The sequence below is a fragment of the Dermochelys coriacea genome, chromosome 2, assembly GCF_009764565.3.
Source record: "Dermochelys coriacea isolate rDerCor1 chromosome 2, rDerCor1.pri.v4, whole genome shotgun sequence".
NCBI classification, from domain to species: domain Eukaryota; kingdom Metazoa; phylum Chordata; order Testudines; family Dermochelyidae; genus Dermochelys; species Dermochelys coriacea.
In genome coordinates this window covers 111,399,826-111,414,312 of record NC_050069.1, presented here as the reverse complement: position 1 = coordinate 111,414,312, position 14,487 = coordinate 111,399,826, and the positions used below count along the sequence as shown (strand labels likewise).

The 14,487-nt window shown below is 42.1% G+C and overlaps 1 protein-coding gene across 5 annotated transcripts in view; it reads left to right on the top strand.

Annotated features, from left to right (window-relative positions):
- KDM1B (lysine demethylase 1B) overlaps positions 1-14,487 on the top strand; it is a 42,708-nt gene that overhangs the window by 20,660 nt on the left and 7,561 nt on the right. For all 5 annotated transcript variants that reach the window (XM_038390624.2, XM_038390623.2, XM_038390625.2 and 2 more), the window contains 6 exons: positions 1,524-1,695; positions 3,099-3,226; positions 6,371-6,502; positions 8,001-8,075; positions 12,813-12,929; positions 13,897-14,022. In XM_038390624.2, the coding sequence (XP_038246552.1) occupies positions 1,524-1,695; positions 3,099-3,226; positions 6,371-6,502; positions 8,001-8,075; positions 12,813-12,929; positions 13,897-14,022 (750 nt within the window). The remainder of the gene's footprint in view (positions 1-1,523; positions 1,696-3,098; positions 3,227-6,370; positions 6,503-8,000; positions 8,076-12,812; positions 12,930-13,896; positions 14,023-14,487) is intronic.

The window sequence follows — 14,487 nt, the reverse complement described above, 5'->3', positions numbered from 1 at the left end:
GTCTCAGCTTTAGACAGAGCAAGGTGTTAGCACAGTATCAGGCACATTGCTAAAATAAAAATGGCTAGGCACCAGCTGCAAGAAGAAGCCATGGTTTTTGCCTGTAACTGCGGATAATGTTGTAAGAGTCCCCAGCAGCTTGGTGGTTGTAGTAGAGATAAGCCCTTATACTAGAGTTGACAGTAGTTTTCAACTATAAGCCCCAACTGACCTTAATGTGTGGTTTTATGGCATTGTGGATATTGTGTATATTGTGTCTCAGTGACTTCCAGATGAAATCCACACAGGCTACCAGTAAAAAGGTGTTTTCTTACTGCCAGCATTGCAAACTCCAAGGCAGCTTTATGTTCAGATCCCAGGCTGAGTTTTTGCCAGTGGAACTTAGCTAACTAGTCTTCTGGAGAGCCAGGAGAAAATCCAGCTCATTTTCCTGTAACTGTCCAATGCTCTATGGCACTGGGAAGAATAATGGGGGAAATAGCAAAACCTTATTTTAATCAGAAAAGTATGGCTTCTGAATACCCAGAGGGAGCGCATATGTTGAGTAATAGTGTGTGATCATTTATTTAGGATATTTTTTTACTTTTTAAAAAATAGATCTGTATTTTGAAAAGAGACCTGCAGTGGGAAGCAGCCCAGGATCTCATAGGATAAGTAGGTAAAATGGGGAAATCTTAGGCCATATCTCTGACTAGATAAAAGTGCATTGAAAAGAATTTGTGCTACATCTCCAAGTAACTGTTGCACTTGGACTCTGTGAAACATGTCAACTCTTTACTCCGACTTTTAAAAAAAATATTGGCCAAGCAAAGTAAGGTTTAACACTCAACTCAATGGCATCTCTGTCTGTCTGTCTATAATGCAATAATTATTGAACATCTGATCAATTCCAGAACATTCAGGGAATGTTTAGTCCTCTATGGGCAAAACCATATTGATATTGGTGAAAACTGGAAGGGGAAAATGGTGGACACACGGAGCCTCGGCTTCTGGTTGGCAGACTCAGCAGCATGGAGGACACACACAGCCCCTGGCATGAGGGAAGGGGCCAAGAGGTTGCTGTGAGTCTCTGAAATAGATGATGGGATGAAAGGGTAGGACACAGAGTTTGTGGGGTGTTTGTGGAGGAACAGAAGGAGCTCCTGCTGTGTGCAATGCACTCTGCCTACAGAAGCAACAAACTGTGTGACTCTTTAGTTTTACCTAGTTAAATTTTACCTAATTACCTAATTTAATCCTAATCCTTGGATTTTTGTACTGCCTTTGATGTATTGTTGCTTAAAAGTCATAGGTTTGGTTTAACTGCTGAGTTTCAAGTTCCATTCAGAACTTAATTTTTGTATTATTTTAAGAGGTTGAGATTCATGACCAGTTGTTTAAAGTGTGCAAAAATTCCATGTTAGCAACAGTGCCTTATTTCTAAGGATTTACCCTTCTTTTTAATATGTACTTGAGCATCTTAACAAAGTGAAGTTTTCCCCATAGAAATTTTACGCTTATTCATTTTTAACTTTCTTTTGAAGCTTGGCATTAAAATGCACAAACTAGGGGAGAGATGTGATTTGATCCAAGAAGGTGGAAGGATAACTGACCCCACTATAGATAAGCGCATGGACTTTCATTTCAATGCCATCCTGGATGTTGTCTCAGAATGGAGAAAAGATAAGACCCAACATCAAGATGTCACTCTAGGAGGTAAGAGAGGAGTTGTCCTGGACACCAGAGATGCTGACAGTTTTCATAACCATAAAAATAAGGGGGCTTTTATGCTAATTTGCCTTTCATTTTGTACATAATTTGGGGATTCTGAATATTTGTATGTATGGTTGACCTTAAACTTCGAGGCTCCATTGATGTAAATGGGAGTTTTGTCACTGAATTCAGTGGAGCCAGGATTTCACCCTAGATTTGTAGGCCATACCATATCTCATTTGAAGGGTGATTTTTTTTTCCCTACATTGATAGTAACAGGAGATTGGATCAGTTGTTTTCATAGTTTGGCCATTTTTAATATACTGTATTTTTAATATACTGTACTTGGCTTTGGTACTACCACTAGTTTGTCTCTAAGGGTATGTCTACACTGTAGTTATACACCCACAACTGATCAGTGCCAGCTGACTTGGGCTCCTGGGGCTCAAGTTAATGGGATTTTTTACTGTGGTGTAGACGTTGAGCCAACCTCTGGGACCTTCCTACATCATGGAAGTTGAAGTTCCTACGTCCTGGAGTACGGGCTCCAGCCTGATCCTGAATGTCTACACTGCAGCTAAACAGCTTAGCGTGAACCCAAGACAGCTGGCATAGGCCAGCTGCGGGTGTCTAATTGCAATGTAGACATACCCTAAGTAGCTGAAGCAGTTTTGGTTAGATAGAGATGGTCAGGGCAGCTGTGATTTTATTTTTTTAATTACGTTTTCAGAATATAGTTCTGCTCTTTTTTTCTATGATGAGTACACACAGAGTAAGGGCCTGATCCAAAGCCCACTGGAAAACAATGAAGAGAATCCATTGGTTTCAGTGAGCTTTGAATCGGGCCCCAAGGCTCTCAAATCTTTTGCTTTTGTGAAAATTACACAGAATGCTATAGAAGGTGGCATTCGGAGTAGTATTCATGAGTTGTTGTTTTCTGTTTGTTTGGGGGGGTTATTTATTTATTTAGTTAGATGAATTAGCCTTGGGGAATGAGTGTCATTTAAACCACATCACTGCAGCATGATGTACTGATGGTAGCTGAACAATGAATTTCTCTGCTGTCTATGTTGGTTATCCCATATGGCTCCTTTTTTTTTTTAACCAGATTTTTTTCTGAGGTTGACAGTAATACCTACTCTCTCTCTTTGAGGGCAGTTCATGGGAAACATACACTCCCTTATCGGTGTCGAAATCAAATTATTTTAATCTGAACTCAAATTAGGGTTTCATCTGATCACATGTGAGAGATCTTGCTGGCATATATTCTGTAGCAGCTTTTTCACGACATAAGAAATAAATTTGGATGAATATTAATAGCTAACTTGCAAACTTGTGAGATTCAGAGAACAATGACCTGCGATCACCTATTTCTACATTTTTATTGTAAATCTGTTCCTGTACAGAGAAGATACAGGAGATCTATAAGGCTTTTATTCAGGAGTCAGGTATCCAGTTCAGTGATCTGGAGGAAAAGGTACTACAGTTCCACCTTAGTAACTTGGAGTATGCCTGTGGCAGTGACCTCCATCAGGTGAGTGCATGATTGATTAAATATGTAATGTAACTTAGAAATAGAGAGAGGGGAAGGATAATCTAATGTCTAGGGCACTATCCTGGAATTTAGGAAACAGGAGTTCAGTTCTCTGCTCCACCTCAGACCTCCTGGGTGACTTCTCTGTGCCTCGGTTCTCGTCACTAAAACTGAGATAATAGCACTCCCCTCTCAAAGAAATTCACCTCCAGTTTGAACCTTACACCCAAGTGCTCACTGCAAAATGTGAGGTAAATTCCTCTGCTCTAGTGGAAACTGGATTTTGAAAAGTAGCTTTTGATCCACATACCCAAATGATTACTGCAAGTGGTGATCACAGAATGCAAATTTCACTGTGTTGCTAAGGTCACGCTAAGCCATGAGACCATGCAGCTGCCTATTAAACAGCGGGCAGGAGCTCAGGGCTGCGGTGGGAGAGATGCCCCTCCCTGCTGGCCGCTGCAGGTCTGTGTTGGGACCACAGGAGAGAGGTGCCCCTCCCCACCAGCCCCAGCGTGGATCTGCCACAGACTTGCTGCGGCTGGGGGAGAAGAGCCCCTCCCTCAGCCTGGCCCATCCATGCTGGAGCTGCCACAGCCGGGGGAGAGACTCCGCTCCCCCAGCCCCGAGCTGCTGCAACGAGAGAGGACTGGGGGGAGTCTGTTCTCTCCCCACCGCAGCCTGGGGACAGCCTGCACCCCGAATCCCTCATCCCCAGAGCCCACACCCGCAGCCAGAGCCCTCATCTTCCCACACCCCAACCCTCTGCCTGAGCCCCATCCCACACTCTGAACCCCCAGCCCCACCCCAGAGCCTGCACCCCCAGCCAGAGCCCTCATCCCCTCACACCCCAAACCTCTGCCTCATATTGGTGCACATAACAACAAAATTCATTCCGCACATCGTCGTAAAAAATTAGAGGGAACACTGCTGTGTTGTCCTGGCAATATAGTGTATGTGAGTGCACATATGTATTTACATGTGTCAATTTTCTAGTGTTGTATTAGTTGCTGTGAAATATTATTAGACAAATTTATCTGTAGCACTTGAGAATACAATAGAACCTCAGTTATGAACATCTTGGGAATGGAGGTTGTTCGTAACTGAACAAAACGTTGTGGTTCTTTCAAAAATTTACTACTGAACATTGAGTTAATACAGCTTTGAAAATGTACTATGCTTTACTATACTTTCCCTTTATTTTTTTTAGTAGTTTACATATAACACAGTACTGTACTGTATTTGGGTTTTTTGCTTTGTTTTGTCTCTGCTGCTGCCTGATTGTGTACTTCTGGTTCCAAATGAGGCGTGTGGTTGACTGATCAGTTCTTAACTCTGGTGTTCATAACTGTTTGTTGTGATATTAAAAGTGATAATCATTAACATAGTTGCTGCATTATATTTTTACTCTTTTAGTAGTAGAATACTTTCATTTTCAATGGGAACCCAATGGATTACGTACGTTTACTTTTACTTCCTGCCCAGTTTGCTGAGAACCATTTCATACCCCTTTCCCTCCCCCTAGTATTTTTCAGCCATATGTTTTGGGAGTTTTGCTGTTGACTTCAAAGGAGTCAACAAATTCACCCTGTGTTTTTAAATCTCATGTAATCATGCTTGTTAACTTTGTAGTGGCACCAATCCACTGGCCTTAAAAGCAGACCCCAGAGATTTATTCATTACCTCTCTTTGGACAAAGTTTGCCATTTCAAGCATCTTTCATATGAGTGGTTGTTAGAATTGCACACTCGCATTCTGTTTAGCCTTTCAGTCTGCAGGCAGGCAAGTCCTTGCTTACAGACAGCCCCCCAACCTGAAGCAAATACTCACTACCACCAAACAACAAAAACACTAACCCAGGAACCTATCCTTGCAACAAAGCCTGTTGCCAACTGTGCCCACATATCTATTTAGGGGACACCATCATAGGGCCTAATCACATCAGCCACACTATCAGAGGCTCGTTCACCTGCACATCTACCAAAGTGATATATGCCATCATGTGCCAGCAATGCCCCTCTGCCATGTACATTGGCCAAACTGGACAGTCTCTACGTAAAAGAATAAATGGACACAAATCAGACGTCAAGAATTATAACATTCAAAAACCAGTCAGAGAACACTTGAATCTCTTTGGTCACTCGATTACAGACCTGAGCTGTAGCTCACGAAAGCTTATGCTCTAATAAATTTGTTAGTCTGTAAGGTGCCACAAGTACTCCTTTTCTTTTTGCGAATACAGACTAACACGGCTGCTACTCTGAAACCAGACCTAAAAGTTGCAATTCTTCAACAAAAAAACTTGAAAAACAGACTCCAACGAGAGACTGCTGAATTGGAATTAATTTGCAAACTGGACACCATTACATTAGGCTTGAATAAAGACTGGGAGTGGATGTGTCATTACAGAAAGTAAAACTATTTTCCCCTTGTTTATTTCCCCTCCTACTGTTCTTGTAAAGTGTTGGAAATGGCCCACCTTGATTATCACAACAAAAGGTCCCACTCTTCCCCCACACGGCACTCTCCTGCTGGTAATTGCTCACCTTTCCTGATCACTGTTGTTACAGTCTGTATGGTAACACCAATTGTTTCATGTTCTCTGTGTATATAAAATCTCCCTACTATATTTTCCACTGTATGCATCCAATGAAGTGAGCTGTAGCTCACGAAAGCTTATGCTCAAATAAATATGTTAGTCCCTAAGGTTCCACAAGTCCTCCTTTTCTTTATATTCTGTTATCTGAGTATTAATGCTTAAAAACCCTTACTGGTATAATAACACTGTAGCATCTAATCATTTGAGAGATTGGATAGCTGTATACCCTTGTTTCGGTCGGAAAACACCTTTTACTGGTATCTAAAATGTTTTATGTCTATACGCCAATCTTTTTCACAGTGGTGCTCTTGCACTGTGCCAAATGATGTTCTCAGTAGGGTATCGCCTAGTAACCTATCCAGATTGTGTCATTTTGCTTAATTAGACAATTTGCATAGCGTAGCCTCATTTAAATAAAAATTTGCTGGCATCTGATCCCCTGGTATGGAAGAAACCAGTTTGGCTTCCTCTACACATATGGCTTTTATAAAGCTTACACGTTGTCTCCCGACTGGTAGACACAACCTGTTGTATTCTTTCCACAGGTATCTGCACGCTCATGGGACCACAATGAATTTTTTGCCCAGTTTGCCGGAGATCACACCCTTTTAACACCAGGGTATTCTACCATCATAGATAAACTGGCTGAAGGGGTTGACATTCGACTTAAGCTTCCGGTGAGATGTAAAATGATGGTGTTAGGGGATTGGTCAGACTCACAGCATCATAAGAGGCACAGCTCCTAAGCTACAACCAAGGAGAGAGAGGGAGGGAGCGGGGGGGCAGCTAACTGGAGAGAAAGAGGCTTTAGAAATGCCTAGGCTAGTTTAAATGGGGAAAGAGGAGCACCTGGCAACCAATCAGCTGGCTTTGCCCAGCCAGTGACCAAGCAGAGGACTGAAGAGGGTATTGAAGGGAGGCACCTCACATCCTGCTATACATATGCTCTGGGTTTCTCTCATTCCCTGCTGTCCAGTCAAGATTGTCCCCCAGTGAAGATAATGAGAGGGTATTAGCTTTGAAGCATACAAGCCTCTTTTCATATTCCACAAACAAATCTGGTTTTGAGATAACTATAACTTTTTTCGATGTGACTGAACAGGAAGAAGCTTTATTTTTTAATTATTTCTGTATAATTTCAGTGTTGTTTAGATTTCATCTCAATTGTCAGCAAGTGATTCTATTTATAGCAAACCTGTGATGCTGGAAATGTATTTGGATATCTGCATCCTAGAGGCATAGTCTAAAACAGGGGTGGGCAAACTATGGACCACGGGCCAGATCCAGCCCCTCAGGGCTTTGGATCTGGCCCACGGGATAGCCCCACATGGTGCAACAGGACCCGTGCTGCTCTCAGAAGTGGCCGGCACCACATCCCTGGGGCCCTGGTGGGGCGTGGGGACAGAGGGCTCTGTGCATTGCCCTTGCCTCCAGGCACCGCCTCCCCAGCTCCCATTGGCCAGGAACAGGGAACCGTGGCCAATAGGAACTTTGGAGGAAGTACCTGGAGGCATGGCAAGGGCAGCGTGCGAAGCCCTGTGCTTTAGGTAAGTGGCGCCGGGCCGGAGCCCGAACCCCTCCTGCATCCTGCCCCCCAATTCCTTGCCTGCACCCCGCACTCCCTCCTGCACCCCAGCCCCCTGCCCCAGCCCTGCATACAATTTCCCCACCCAGATGTGGCCCTTGGCCCAAAACGTTTGCGCACCCCGGTCTAAAATGTCTGACTAACCTAATCATAATATTTAGCAAGTACATAAAGTTCGGTCTTGAAAAAGTCATGTTTGTAACTAACTTGACTTTAAAAACATATATTTTCCCTTCTTTCATGTATCAGACTCCTTAGCTTTAGCATCTGTACTAATAAACTATTTGACTTCTACCCTTACCATTTTTGGGAACTCAGGGATAATCTTCAGAGAACTGTCTATAACATAGTTATCCTCCTTATCATATTATGAATTGCTTCATTTGAACAGTGAACAACTGTTTCAGGTTCCCTTTTTCTACAGTGGCTAGTTTTTCTGATGTAACGTGCTCTTCTGCATCAAATACGGGAGCTAACATATCCGGAAGTGAAGTTTATAGACTTGTAATAATTTGCTATCCTCTGAATGTGGACTGCATAATTTCATAAAATTTTTGGTGTATCACTATTACTTTCCCTTTGCAAACCAGGTACACAGTATAGACTATTCTGGGGAAGAAGTCCAGGTCACTACAGCAGATGGAACTGTGTGGACAGCACAAAAGGTAACAAGTATGTTTCAAGTTTATCTATATTTAGATCATAGATTCTTTAGAGGTTAAAAAAAAATCTGTATATTTTTACTACTTAATTGTTCAGTGAGCCATGTTTGGTTAATATAGTGACCGTTTTTCACTGGGCATGTTTAAGTTTGGAATGCTAATTTATATATACTGTGGAAACTCGCTCATTTGAACAAATGACCTATTCAGAATTACCTGAATTTTGCAAATAAGTGAAACACACAGTTTTAAAAATATCTAAGATTAACGGCTGATGAAGTGTCCTCTGTTTGCTTATTTTGATGGTTGTTTTAATAATAATATTTCATAATGCACTAGTAAGAGTAGTATATTTTTATTTAGACTTAAATAACTATTTGTAAGAGTCGATCTAATATTCTGATGTCAGTATTAGGACAATATAAAAGAGACAAGATGAAAATCAGCTTGCTTTAGTGACAGCTGTTTGGTTACATTCCCCACTCCCACCTATTTTTACATTTATATTTCACCCAGATATATATATAGCCTATTTATTCCCTTTCTCTGGGAATAGGACTTTACTCTTTACTACTAACTCTCCCCTCATTTCCTATTGCTCCAACTGCTCTAATATGCCCAGGCTTGCTTCTTCTCAAATTTTGAGGGCATGTGCTTTGATCAAGGCTGAATTTACACCAAAGAAAAGCCCAGAAGAATAAGACATGAAGGTGCTGTGAATGGTTTAGAGAAAAGTAATCAAAAAGTCACTTGGAAATTCTAGAACTATAACTATCAGGAAGCATTACTACTGTTAGCATAGTGACAGATTTCAGAGGGGTAGCTGTCTTATTCTGTATGAGCAATAACAACAAGGAGTCCTTGTGGCACCTTAGAGACTAACCAATTTATTTGGGCATAAGCTTTCGTGGGCTAAAGCCATAAATTGGTTAGTCTCTAAGGTGCCACAAAGACTCCTCATTGTTTTTACTGTTAGCATAGTTCATCACTGTGTTGTAAGTCGCTCTACAGACCACATCTTGAGAACCACTGTACTGAGGAGTCTGTTATTCCCTGAATGTGTGACATGGCTGCTATTAATGTGTAGTGACAGTAGACGCTAACTCCGAGTTGCCCTGGGAGAATTGTGCCTCCTCATCTTTGTTCTGTTACAAGAACAATGGGTTTCAAAGTAGCAGTTGTGTTAGTCTGTATCCGTAAAAAGAACAGGAGTACTTGTGGCACCTTAGAGACTAACAAATTTATTAGAGCATAAGCTTTTGTGAGCTACAGCTCACTTCATCGGACGCATACAGTCCGATGAAGTGAGCTGAGGCTCACGAAAGCTTATGCTCTAATAAATTTGTTAGTCTCTAAGGTGCCACAAGTACTCCTGTTCTTTTTAAGAACAATGGGTACTTTCAATGAGAGATTAGTCTTAATGCTTTGTAAAGCTTTTGCAAAAAGAAAAGGAGTACTTGTGGCACCTTAGAGACTAACAAATTTATTAGAGCATAAGCTTTCGTGAGCTACAGCTCACTTCATCGGATGCATTTGGTGGAAAAAACAGAGGAGAGATTTATATACACACACACAGAGAACATGAAACAATGGGTTTATCATACACACTGTAAGGAGAGTGATCACTTAAGATAAGCCATCACCAACAGCAGGGGGGGGAAGGAGGAAAACCTTTCATGGTGACAAGCAGGTAGGCTAATTCCAGCAGTTAACAAGAATATCAGAGGAACAGTGGGGGGTGGGGTGGGAGGGAGAAATACCATGGGGAAATAGTTTTACTTTGTGTAATGACTCATCCATTCCCAGTCTCTATTCAAGCCTAAGTTAATTGTATCCAGTTTGCAAATTAATTCCAATTCAGCAGTCTCTCGTTGGAGTCTGTTTTTGAAGCTTTTTTGTTGAAGTATAGCCACTCTTAGGTCTGTGATCGAGTGACCAGAGAGATTGAAGTGTTCTCCAACTGGTTTTTGAATGTTATAATTCTTGACGTCTGATTTGTGTCCATTCATTCTTTTACGTAGAGACTGTCCAGTTTGGCCAATGTACATGGCAGAGGGGCATTGCTGGCACATGATGGCATATATCACATTGGTAGATGCACAGGTGAACGAGCCTCTGATGGTGTGGCTGATGTGATTAGGCCCTATGATGGTATCCCCTGAATAGATATGTGGACAGAGTTGGCAACGGGCTTTGTTGCAAGGATAGGTTCCTGGGTTAGTGGTTCTGTTGTGTGGTGTGTGGTTGCTGGTGAGTATTTGCTTCAGATTGGGGGGCTGTCTGTAAGCAAGGACTGGTCTGTCTCCCAAGATCTGAGAGAGCGATGGCTCGTCCTTCAGGATAGGTTGTAGATCCTTGATGATGCGTTGGAGGGGTTTTAGTTGGGGGCTGAAGGTGATGGCTAGTGGCGTTCTGTTGTTTTCTTTGTTGGGCCTGTCCTGTAGTAGGTGACTTCTGGGTACTCTTCTGGCTCTGTCAATCTGTTTCTTCACTTCAGCAGGTGGGTACTGTAGTTGTAGGAATGCATGATAGAGATCTTGTAGGTGTTTGTCTCTGTCTGAGGGGTTGGAGCAAATGCGGTTATATCGTAGCGCTTGGCTGTAGACAATGGATCGAGTGGTATGATCTGGATGAAAGCTAGAGGCATGTAGGTAGGAATAGCGGTCAGTAGGTTTCCGATATAGGGTGGTGTTTATGTGACCATCGCTTATTAGCACCGTAGTGTCCAGGAAGTGGATCTCTTGTGTGGACTGGTCCAGGTTGAGGTTGATGGTGGGATGGAAATTGTTGAATTCATGGTGGAATTCCTCAAGAGCTTCTTTTCCATGAGAAAGGAAACCTACTGACCGCTATTCCTACCTACATGCCTCTAGCTTTCATCCAGATCATACCACTCGATCCATTGTCTTACAGCCAAGCGCTACGATATAACCGCATTTGCTCCAACCCCTCAGACAGAGACAAACACCTACAAGATCTCTATCATGCATTCCTACAACTACAGTACCCACCTGCTGAAGTGAAGAAACAGATTGACAGAGCCAGAAGAGTACCCAGAAGTCACCTACTACAGGACAGGCCCAACAAAGAAAACAACAGAACGCCACTAGCCATCACCTTCAGCCCCCAACTAAAACCCCTCCAACGCATCATCAAGGATCTACAACCTATCCTGAAGGACGAGCCATCGCTCTCTCAGATCTTGGGAGACAGACCAGTCCTTGCTTACAGACAGCCCCCCAATCTGAAGCAAATACTCACCAGCAACCACACACCACACAACAGAACCACTAACCCAGGAACCTATCCTTGCAACAAAGCCCGTTGCCAACTCTGTCCACATATCTATTCAGGGGATACCATCATAGGGCCTAATCACATCAGCCACACCATCAGAGGCTCGTTCACCTGTGCATCTACCAATGTGATATATGCCATCATGTGCCAGCAATGCCCCTCTGCCATGTACATTGGCCAAACTGGACAGTCTCTACGTAAAAGAATGAATGGACACAAATCAGACGTCAAGAATTATAACATTCAAAAACCAGTTGGAGAACACTTCAATCTCTCTGGTCACTCGATCACAGACCTAAGAGTGGCTATACTTCAACAAAAAAGCTTCAAAAACAGACTCCAACGAGAGACTGCTGAATTGGAATTAATTTGCAAACTGGATACAATTAACTTAGGCTTGAATAGAGACTGGGAATGGATGAGTCATTACACAAAGTAAAACTATTTCCCCATGGTATTTCTCCCTCCCACCCCACCCCCCACTGTTCCTCTGATATTCTTAAAAAGAAAAGGAGTACTTGTGGCACCTTAGAGACTAACAAATTTATTAGAGCATAAGCTTTCGTGAGCTACAGCTCACTTCATCGGATGCATTTGGTGGAAAAAAAAGTTTTTTCCACCAAATGCATCCGATGAAGTGAGCTGTAGCTCACGAAAGCTTATGCTCTAATAAATTTGTTAGTCTCTAAGGTGCCACAAGTACTCCTTTTCTTTTTGCGAATACAGACTAACACGGCTGCTACTCTGAAACCTCTGATATTCTTGTTAACTGCTGGAATTAGCCTACCTGCTTGTCACCATGAAAGGTTTTCCTCCTTCCCCCCCCTGCTGTTGGTGATGGCTTATCTTAAGTGATCACTCTCCTTACAGTGTGTATGATAAACCCATTGTTTCATGTTCTCTGTGTGTGTGTATATAAATCTCTCCTCTGTTTTTTCCACCAAATGCATCCGATGAAGTGAGCTGTAGCTCACGAAAGCTTATGCTCTAATAAATTTGTTAGTCTCTAAGGTGCCACAAGTACTCCTTTTCTTTTTGCGAATACAGACTAACACGGCTGCTACTCTGAAACCTCTGATATTCTTGTTAACTGCTGGAATTAGCCTACCTGCTTGTCACCATGAAAGGTTTTCCTCCTTCCCCCCCCTGCTGTTGGTGATGGCTTATCTTAAGTGATCACTCTCCTTACAGTGTGTATGATAAACCCATTGTTTCATGTTCTCTGTGTGTGTGTATATAAATCTCTCCTCTGTTTTTTCCACCAAATGCATCCGATGAAGTGAGCTGTAGCTCACGAAAGCTTATGCTCTAATAAATTTGTTAGTCTCTAAGGTGCCACAAGTACTCCTTTTCTTTTTGCGAATACAGACTAACACGGCTGCTACTCTGAAACCTGTAAAGCTTTTGCTACTGTTGTGATCATGATTCTTTATTCTCCCATAGGTTTTGGTTACTGTGCCACTGGCCCTTCTTCAGAAAAATGCCATTCAGTTTAATCCACCACTGCCAGAGAGAAAAATGAAAGCCATTAACAGTTTGGGAGCAGGAGTCATTGAGAAGGTACATAATTAAAATTACTTTTTAGTTATGGGAAAGAAAATGAGCATCAAGTGCTTTGAGCCTCTTAGTAGGATGATTCTGACTTGCATCCTGTACCATAATTTACTTTCATGCGATAAGCATAGAGCTGCTGTGGATATGCCTGGGTATGTGTATTGTGAAATTTGCTTCCTTAATTTTTTTTTAACCTGCACAACATACATTTAAATAAAAAATAAATCAAGCATAGAAGAACAAAATGGTATCTGGATCCTATATATTTATTTTTCTTTCCCTTTCTTTTTCCATCCAAATTTAACCATGTTTTTTGAAACAAATTATTTTGTAGAAAATCACCGCCAGTCTTTAAACTTTTTGCCTATATTTGAACAATGTGTATGTTAGAGTACTAAATCTAACAGACATAAGGGGTGAAATCCACCCACTCCAGTTCCTTTGTCAGGTAAAAGGGCCAGAGTGGCATAAAGAGACACTGAAAGCCCCGTATTTGCCCTGGGGAGGATTCTCCCTCCCCCCACTAGTGCATAAAACTATCTCTGAGGTTCCCTTCACATTGACAAATCCTTGTGTGCTGGGGGTGGGGCTGGCAGGAGGACTGTGCCAAGGGCACACAGCATTACAGAACTTCCAGGCATTGCTGCACCCTATAGGGCAACCATCCTGCTGGGCTATGAGTTCTGTGTAGTGCCTCATAAGAGTATAATATCTTGCCCAAGGTTTTCTGTAGCCAAATGGATTGACAACATTACTCAGATTTGTGCTTTTTTAATCTGAGATAGCAACAGTTTTATACCTCTCTTCTTTCTTGATAAAGAAAAAAGATCCAGATATCCTACCTAGCATATTTGGGTACCTGAGGTTGAGGGGAAAGAGAAAGAGAGGCATTTTAAATATGGAGGTACAAGGCAGGTTGCAAATTTTGAAATGTGACATTCTCTCTGACTGAATCTTTTCTCTCTCTCTCTAGGTTGCCTTGCAGTTTCCTTATAGATTCTGGGACAGCAAAATTCAAGGAGCTGATTTTTTTGGTCACGTTCCACCTAGTTCCAGCAAACGTGGGCTCTTCAGTGTATTCTATGACATGGATCCACAGGTACCATATTCTGTATATGGTGGAATGTCAGTATTTTTAATTGACTCTTAATAAATTTCAGTTTGAAACCCAAGTGCAACAAAGGAGGTTTTCTTTGCTGTTTGCTCCCTTGCTATTAGAAAAATGGAACCAGTATTTTTCGGTAGGAGAAGAACAGATTGTGAATTGACAAGACTCTTTTTAAAGCATTGCTTTGTAGTAAGTAGGAGACATTTTTCAGGACTGGCTGCAGAGCGATCCTTATGCAACTAGGCTGTCCTTGTTTTAGGTCTGAAAGATTTGGGCTTCTGGGGCCAGATAAAGGCACTGGGGTGATGTATACTGGCTGAAGTGCTGTTCCACAACCAAGTCTATGGAATTTGAGTACAGATTGTTGTAACGAATGGTGTAGAAAGAATGAGGAATTCAGTTTTCATTTTAGGAACATAAGTCTTGGTTCTCTGTTTTCCCTACACCTTGTATAAT